The sequence below is a fragment of the Numida meleagris genome, chromosome 25 (assembly GCF_002078875.1).
Source record: "Numida meleagris isolate 19003 breed g44 Domestic line chromosome 25, NumMel1.0, whole genome shotgun sequence".
Lineage (NCBI taxonomy): Eukaryota > Metazoa > Chordata > Aves > Galliformes > Numididae > Numida > Numida meleagris.
In genome coordinates, this window is record NC_034433.1 from 1,460,512 (window position 1) to 1,469,522 (window position 9,011).

General features: G+C 58.4%; 1 protein-coding gene across 2 annotated transcripts in view; it reads left to right on the forward strand.

The window, feature by feature from the left end:
• The window catches only part of KCNC4 (potassium voltage-gated channel subfamily C member 4), a 17,376-nt gene continuing 8,725 nt past the window's right edge, over nt 361-9,011 (forward strand). For both annotated transcript variants that reach the window (XM_021376893.1, XM_021376892.1), the window contains exons 1-3: nt 361-1,087; nt 5,336-6,272; nt 7,686-7,871. In XM_021376893.1, the coding sequence (XP_021232568.1) occupies nt 437-1,087; nt 5,336-6,272; nt 7,686-7,871 (1,774 nt within the window). In that variant the 5' untranslated portion in view covers nt 361-436. The remainder of the gene's footprint in view (nt 1,088-5,335; nt 6,273-7,685; nt 7,872-9,011) is intronic.

Genomic DNA, 9,011 nt, shown 5'->3' on the forward strand with positions numbered 1-9,011 from the left:
GCGGGGCCCCCCGGCAACCGGCGCTGCAGGTACCGGGGTTCGTTCCCCTCTCCCGGCCTCCTCCATCCCGGTCGGACCCCCCCCGGCCCTCCACCCGCAGCCTCCCCCCGCTCCGCCCGCCTCCACTTGTTGCTGCCCGCCGGGGCCGCGTCGGCTGCGGGCGGAGGGCGGATTTAATCCGGGGGGGTGGCTTGGGAGGAGGTGGAGGTTGCAGCCTCCCCTGCCGGCCCCCGGCAGCCAGCGGCGTCCGGCTCGGCTCCATCCCGCTCCCCTCGCCCGGCGCCGGGGCTGGCGGAGGCCGGAGCGAAGGCTGAGCCCCCCCCCGTTCTGCCCTCCCCAGCCCCATCGCTGCTCCCCTCGCCCGCCTCCGCCGACCCCCGGCTCCTCGCCCGGAGGAAGGGTGCGCGTAGCGCGCGTCTCCCGTCCACCGAAATCTATGATCAGCTCGGTGTGTGTCTCCTCCTACCGCGGACGCAAGTCGGGGAACAAACCACCTTCCAAAACATGCCTGAAGGAAGAGATGGGCAAAGGGGAAGACTCGGACAAGATCACCATCAACGTAGGGGGCACCCGGCATGAGACCTACAAGAGCACCCTACGGACTTTGCCGGGCACCCGCCTGGCCTGGCTCGCCGACCCCGATGCCCAGAGCAATTTTGACTTTGATGGTAAAAGCAACGAGTTCTTCTTCGACCGCCACCCGGGGATCTTCTCCTACGTCCTCAACTACTACCGCACCGGCAAGCTGCACTGCCCAGCCGACATCTGCGGGCCCCTCTTCGAGGAGGAGCTCACCTACTGGGGCATCGACGAGACGGACGTGGAGCCCTGCTGCTGGATGACCTACCGCCAGCACCGCGACGCCGAAGAGGCCCTGGATATCTTTGAGAGTCCTGAGCCCGGCGGAGGGGCCGGAGGAGAGGAGCCCGAAGAGGAAGGGGGTAGGGAGATGGCCCTTCAACGCCTGGGCATGGAGGACAGGCCGCCTGGGGCGGCGGGGGCTGCCGGAGGGGGTGGCTGCTGTCGGAATTGGCAGCCAAGGATGTGGGCGCTCTTTGAGGATCCCTATTCATCCAAGGCAGCAAGGGTAAGCTCTCCAAATGCGCTGGTGAGTGGGGATGGGGCCGTGCTACAGGTGCGTCTCCATCGCCCCATCTCCAAGAGCGGGATGGACTCTCCATTGCGTGTCGTGCTCCTGGCCATCTCCCATCCCATGGGAATCTCCACTGGGTATCCTGCTCCTGGCCATCTCCCATCCCATGGGAAGCCTCTTCCGTCATCTCCCCATCCCTTCCCAATGCACCACGTGTGGGCTGAAGCTGGGGGCCCCCTTCACACCCTTGGGTGCTGCTGAGCACCTCCTGGCCTGTCACGGAGATGTGGGATTGGCTGGGAGAGCCCTTGGCAGAACTGAGCCCTGGTGGAGTTTCAGGACGCCCTAGGACAGGCAGGACTGTTTAGTTTCCTCTTGCTTGTGTGTGTGTACGCACCCAAAACCAACACTTAATGGGACCGCGCCCTGGCTTGTGTGTGAGCAGGCAGGAGGTGCTGGGTAGGGAAATACCAAAATCGGTCCTGAAGTAAATGGGATTCTTGCCTTTGTCTGCGGGGAGTTTGTACCCCTCTTCAGGCCCCAGAGGATGCCCTGTGCAGCCCTGCTGGTGCCCTCAGCCCTGCACCCATGCCCCCCGTTGTCGCTGCGTCGATGCAGCCCACGCGCAGCATACGGTCCCCATCAGCACGTGCGAGCTCAGGCTCACAGCTGCGGCTCTCTCTCTCTCTCACACGCACACACACAGTCCTCTTAGAATCATAGGATCACAGCACGGCTGTGTTGGAAGGGATCTATGAGATCAGCCAGCCCCACTCCTGCCGTGGGCCGGGTGCCCCCCAGCTCAGGCTGCCCAGGACCACCCATGGCCTCGGGCATCCAGGGACGGGCACCCACAGCTCTGGGCAGCAGTGCCGGGGCCTCAGCCACATTGCATAGAAGGTCCTGGACTTGTCAGGCACCATCTGCCCCTAGTGAAGCCGTGTTGGCTGTCTCTGTTCTCTGTGTGCCTTAGCAGAGCTTCTAGAAGGATCTGCTCCATGACCTTGCAGGACACAGAGGTGAGACTGGCTGCCCTGCCCTTCCTTGCATCTTCCTTTTTTCACGCTTCCCCTTTTCCAGTCAATGGGAACTTTGCTGGGCTGCCACAGCTTCTGAAATGTGGTGGAGAGTGGCTCAGCATTCGTCCACCAGTTCCCCCTGGACCCTTCCACGCACCTCGCATGGTCCCATAGACCTGAGCACATTTGGAATCCTTACACGTCTGCAAGCCCATCTCCTACAGTGGGCAGCTCCTCGTGCTCCCAGCCCCTGCCTTTGGGTTCTGTGACTTGGGCTGGCAGCGCCTCCTGGGCACAGCCCCCTGACCCCAGACCCCTGCCCATGCCATTCCAGAGCCGTCTGGTCCCATCCACGCGCCCTGTACCCGTGCCACACATGCACATGCGGGCATTTGGGAACGAAATGAATTCAGGATGCCTTTAGAGGTGCAAAAACCCATCAGTGGTAAGAAATCCTGCAGGCATCTCCCACCCACCAGCAGCGCTCAGGGCAGGGGTCACTTTGTCAAGGAAGTGTTTTTGCAGCTAACGTAGGAACAGCACACACACAGTATTTGGGCAGCAGAGCTTTGCTCGCTTTAGAAGGGGTACCCAATGCTTTCCCCATCTCGGGGAGCTCATTGCATCTGAGTGCTCAAAGGCCCCGAATTAAACATAAAGAACCACAGCGCCGTAACGATGGAGCAGAGCAATTCAGTTTGGGTTTTTGTGTTGTTGTCTGGATCTGCGGTGCTGAGCTGCCATGGGAAAGGCATTCGCTAAACAGAAGCAGCAGGAGGGAGCCAGGCTGAGAAGTCTGACTGGGAGCTAATGGTGGGATGGATGGAGCAGCACTGGGCTGTGCTGGGAGCTCCCTGCTCCCTTCCTTCTGCACCCTTGGAGATAAAGGCTCAGCTCAGCGCTGCCCTGGGGATGGCCAACTTCTAGCCACGATACTTGTGGGGTCGCATTTTCCATGCAAAGATATCAGTGTGGTTTTGCAGTGGTTAGAAAGGGAAACCCAAGTGACAGCATCCCGCCCAGGGCGCTCGCTTATTGCAGGGAACTGTCACCAGTTTGGGGTCACCGCTCAGCACTGGGATGCTCACAAGCATCTCCTTCGGTGCTATGTTCATGAAGCCCCCACCAAACTGGGAATAATGCAGCAGGATTTTTAGCACTGCCCCAGTTCGGGCTCCCAGAGGGTCAGTGCTGGCTGTTGGGGTTTGGGGATGCAGCACATCCCATGGCTGCTCGCTTTCAGAGCTGCTCTTGCCAAACCCGGCAGCAGGGGAAGGAGCACTGCCCCTCTGTTTTGTGACAGCAGTGACTGAGAGTCTCAGGGGCTGAATTTCTCCATTCCTCGCTCCTCCTCGCACCTGGAGCAGCCCCTGGGGCCCTGAGTCAGTTGGTTCGTGGCTATTTCCATCTTCCCCTCCCTCCACCCTCTCTCTCCCAGCACCTCCATGAGCATCTGGTTAGCTGCCATCCCAGCTCAGCGTCGATCCTCGCTGTTCCCCATTGGAAGCTGCTCTGGTTGTGGTTTTAGGTCTGCTTCCAAACTCTGCTCTCACGTAGCTCCTCATTTTTGTGCCCATTGGGACCTCCAGGCTAGGGACCCCCTGTAGGGATGTGTTTTTTTGGGAACACCAATCCCAGGCTGCATCCAAGCACAGGGATCACCAGCAGGTTCTGGGGAGCTCATTTGGTGGGACTCACAGTGCTGTGTTGGTGGTTGCTGTGTATAGATATGGATTTTATGCTATTTTTAAGACATTTTTTTTGGGAAAAAAGAAAGAGATTGGAGCAAAACAGAGGTTAGAGCCGAGCTATCTCAGGTCAGGTCTTCAGCTGACACAAAACTGCAGCAGCACTGCTGGCTCTGAGCGGGGGGGGGACACTGCTTGGCACTGGCTGTGAACCTGACTCCTATTTTTAGAGGATGCTGTTGCTCCTGGGGCTCAGTCAGCTCTCACCTCCACAGCTCACACAGCAGCGTGTTCCATTGCCTGAGTGTTTGCTCCTTTGGGGCAGCACAGGGTCTCACCATCAGGATTTGCTGGGGGGTAGCATGGCGAGCATCCATCCCTGGGGGGAGAATCATCTTCCAGAGGTTTCTCCGCTGATTCGAGTTTGTTTAAACTTCACGCCTAACTTCGGGAGGGAGGGATGATGCTCTTCTCTGTGCCAGACCCGCTCGGGTTTGCCCTTGGGGACACCCCGTGAGGATGCTCTCACATTACGGCCGCTGCTGGGGCTGTTTTTTCTCCAGCGTGACTCAGGGCTGTCTCCTCTGCTGATTCACTCCAGCCGAGGACCCGGGCTGTTGTCTCCAGCAGCTCGTGGTGCAGGGTGCAGCCGGACAGGGGGGTCTGCAATGCCATGAGCCATGCAGCGGGAGCAGCAGGACATATCCTCCCCAGCGCAGGCAGCTGTGTTAGCAGCAAAGGGTGCTGGAGCAGGATCTGCTCCCAGGAAGCCAAAGCAGCCCTGGAGAGAGGGAAGGAGGGAGAAGGGGAGATTTTCTGCTCTGATGCTTTTATCAGGGGTTCTTGCCGATGTCCCCGACCTCACATTAAATTCATGGAGTAACAGAATGTCCTGAGTTGGGAGTTTGGGTTGAAAACTCTTTGAATTAGTCCCCTCACAGTTGCCTTTTCCCATGAGTGCCCAGCGGAGGCTTGCTCCAAACACAGGCTGCAGCAGGTCTCCCTTCGTTCCCATCACGGTCGCCTCCAGCACATCTCCAGCCACAGCTGGAACTCAGCACACCTTTCCCAGTCCGTACCATTGGAGAAAGCTCCTGGACTGATGGCCCCGTGCTCTGAGGTTTGCTGGCAACTGATGGGAAATTATAGAACCGTGGAATCATAGAATATCCCAAGTTGGAAGGGACTCACCGGGATCACTGAGTCCAAGCCCCGGCTCCACACAGGACCACCCAACAAATGAAACCTCCCCATTCCTTGGCCTTGAGGAAGCGGGTGGCAGCAGCACAGCTCCCAGGGTGTCTTGAGCCTCATTTTCATCAGATGAGGGCTTCTCCCATCCCTGCTGTTGCCATTTGCTTGCAGGGATGAGATGTACCAAACACAGGCGACACCAGGAGCGTGCCTCAGGCTGCCCCGTGGTTATCATCACAGTGCTGCATAACATCAGCGCTCCCCCCCAACCAGGTGACCCAAATCCTTCCGTGCACCCCCAGGAAGTTCAGCTAACAGCTCGGGTAATTCTGCATTTGCAGGTAGTTGCTTTTGCCTCGCTCTTCTTTATCCTGGTCTCCATCACCACCTTCTGCCTGGAGACACACGAGGCCTTCAACATCAACGTCAACGTGACGGAGACCCTCGTGGTGGGTAACACCACGACGATCCTGCTGACGCACAAAGTGGAGACGGAGCCCATCCTCACCTACATCGAAGGGGTCTGCGTCCTCTGGTTCACCCTCGAGTTCCTGGTTCGTATCGTTTGCTGTCCAGATAAGCTTCTCTTCGTTAAGAACCTGCTCAACATCATTGACTTTGTGGCCATCTTGCCCTTCTACCTGGAGGTAGGTCTTAGTGGCCTGTCCTCCAAAGCTGCCCGGGACGTGCTGGGCTTCCTGCGAGTGGTTCGTTTCGTCCGGATCCTTCGGATCTTCAAGCTGACCCGGCACTTTGTGGGCCTCCGAGTGCTGGGCCACACGCTCCGGGCCAGCACCAACGAATTCCTGCTCCTCATCATCTTCCTGGCTTTGGGGGTCTTGATTTTTGCCACCATGATCTACTACGCCGAGCGGATCGGAGCCAAGACGTCTGACACCAGCGGGAGCGACCCGACTCACTTTAAGAACATCCCCATTGGGTTCTGGTGGGCCGTGGTCACGATGACGACGCTGGGCTATGGCGATATGTACCCCAAGACCTGGTCGGGCATGGTGGTGGGGGCTCTCTGTGCGCTGGCCGGGGTGCTCACCATCGCCATGCCCGTGCCCGTCATTGTCAATAACTTTGGGATGTACTATTCGCTGGCCATGGCCAAGCAGAAGCTGCCAAAGAAGAAGAAAAAGCATATACCCCGTCCGGCCCCGATGGACTCCCCCACCTACTGCAAAGCCGAGGAGAACTCCCCCCGCAACAGCACCCAGAGCGACACTTGCCCCTTGGCGGTAGAGGAAGGGGTGGCTGAGCGGAAGCGGTCAGGTGAGACCCCAAAGGTGGGGCAGGGGGAGGGGGAGACCTCTGGGAGCCCCCACGGCTGCGGCTGTGTTCCTGTATGCTGCCGTGGGCTCGCAGGGTGCTGAGGTCTTGGTGCAGAATGGGATGGGACACTTGGGTATGGGGTGTGGTTTTGGTGGATCTCCCACTAGAGGTGGGCACAGGGGAAGGGGTATATTCTGCTCTCCAAACACAGATCAAGTCACCTTGGTGTGATTCAGGGTGTCCCTGCCTGGTGTAGCTCCTCCTCACCCTGACAGAGGTAAGACCATCGACCCACCTCCCATAGACCACAGACCCAACTCCTGTAGACCATCAGCCCAATTCCCATCTTAGTTTGGCTATGTCCCTGGTGTCGGTTTTCTTTTCCTTCCTCCCACTATAAACCAGGGCACGCTTCTCCAAAACTGATAACTCCACAGGTGCTGCCTGGGGCCTGACCTCACTTTCCCATTCATCTCCTATGAGATGTGGCCTCCCTGCACGGTGAGCCCAGTGCTGCCCAGGCAGGAGCAAAATCAGCCTCCATCCATTTGTACTTTCCTCTCATGCACTGAGCTGGAGTTTGGGGCATTTCCAGTGTGCTCTCCCAGTTAGAAGAGGGCACATCCCTGGCTCTGCAGAGCCCAGCTATGGGCAGCATCACTTGGGCTGAGCTAGGGGGATGGTGAGCACCTGGCCTTGGTGTCACTGCTTGCCATGGAGATTGCTTTGCCCTTTTCAGCTGCTTTTGCAGGAGGGAAATGGGAGAGACCACACGAGGGCTGCGTGCTGCCCCAGTGTGGTGTCAGCCATGGCAAGCAGTTTGTTTCACCTGTGGGGACACAAGGAAGTCCCAGTGCCCTCTATGGTGTTTTCCCTTATAAATATTTTTTCCAAGCACCTGCACAGCCCATCTGCTCCAAGAGACCCCACACTGGGGAGCAGGAGGAGCTTCCAACCCCATCCCTTCACCCCAACACCGATTCAGGAACTCAGGACAGGCCCTCAGCGTGCAGAGCATCTTCTCAGCTGGCAACCCAGAGTTGGGTGACAGAAATCAGCCCTTCCCTAAGCAGCTCCGATTGCAGATGGCGTGAATTTGGAACAGCAAATTCCCATCAGCTGTGGGGGTGGGTTTCAAAGACCCAGGGGGGGTGTTTCTCCCTTGGCCAGCCCTGCAGGGTATATAGCTCTCAGCAAAAGGAAGAGCTGCTGTTTGCTGCTTGGGGTTAAGATTTAGCATGGTCCTGCTTCCCAGGTGGCTGTAATTTAGCTTGGATGTGCCTAGGTTTTTGGGAGCTAGTCCAGGCCACCCGTGCTCTGGTCCAAAGGGTCTGATGAGCCCCTTCTGACCACCCCAAGCACATTGCCCTGTGGGTTCCTCCTGCTGACGGGTGCCTGCTGCCCTTCTTGCAGACTCCAAGCAGAATGGTGAGGCCAACGTGGTGCTGTCAGATGAGGAGCAGCCGCTGTCCCCATCCGATGAGGAGAAGCGGCCCATGCGACGCTCGAGCACTCGTGACAAGAACAAGAAATCTTCCACGTGCTTCCTCCTGGCCACGGGTGACTTCTCCTGCACAGCGGATGGAGGCATCCAGAAAGGTACGGTCAGGGCTGGTGCTGGGAGCCGTGGGCTGGGGGCAATGCTTCCTGCATCTGTCTGAGGCCGGGGTTCATCTCCATCTGCCTGCCTGGCTCTTCTCTGCTCCCCCATTTCCAGGCCCCCCAAATCCCCTTGTCTCTCTGCCTCTCCATCTGCTTCGTCTCTGTCCATGGCGTCTCTCCGTGCCAGCTCTCCCCTTCTTGTTTTCTCCTCCCATGATTGCCACTGTTTGGGATCTGGGACCCAATGCTTGTCCCATTGCCCTCCTTGGGGACAGCCCTGTGCCCCTGCTCCCTGCCCCTCACCCACCCAGCTCAGGGTGCTGTGCCTCTCCTGAGGAGGGGGTGAGATTGTGGCTGAAGCAGGTAGAAAGGTTTTCGGTGGGGAAAAGAATCTGTGGGCTTTTCCCTGTCCCTTTCCTCTCCCCCTCTGATGCCTTTCGGTGGCTTTGAGCGTGGGGAACCGTGCTGTGTCAACTGCTGCCTTGCCAAAAGCATGGGGTTGCCAGGAAGGCTGTCTCCTCCGGGTTTGGAAAGTGAGCTTTGTGAAGTGTTGGGGGAAACTGTGGGAGAGACCAGCCAGGAAAACACAGAGCTCTTCTTCCCGTGACAAAGAGACAATCTTCTTCAGTGGGGTCCCTTTGCATCCCCTGCCCATCCGAAGCCACAGGATCCACCTGCACCCTCGATCCCTGGGTTAGTCCTTAGGGCACAGCTCAGTTCTTTAGTTGTGCAGTTTTCCTGCTCAATTGTACGTCCAGGGGGGTGTGGGAGGATGCAGAGCCGCAGCGCTGACCTACTTCTCCCTCCTTGCCACCACTTAGCCCCAGTTAGTCCCAGCACCTCGCCCTAGTGCAGGGGAGCTGGGGCCAGGCAGGGGGAAAGATGATGCTGTGCTTTGCAGGCCCTCCATTTGCTGCTTGGCAAGGAGGAAGGGTCTCAATTTGGGGTCTGTGACCCCCAGCTGTGGTGCTCTGGTCCATCCCATGCTCCCCATGAGGCTGCACACCCAGCTCCGGCGGCCCTGGAGTCACGGGGGCAATGGCAGTTCTTACATTAGCAGGAGCAAATTGGTTGCATTCTCCTGGGAAATCAAGGATTCCCTTTGGCGTTCCTGCACAGCCTCCTCCCTCAAAAAAA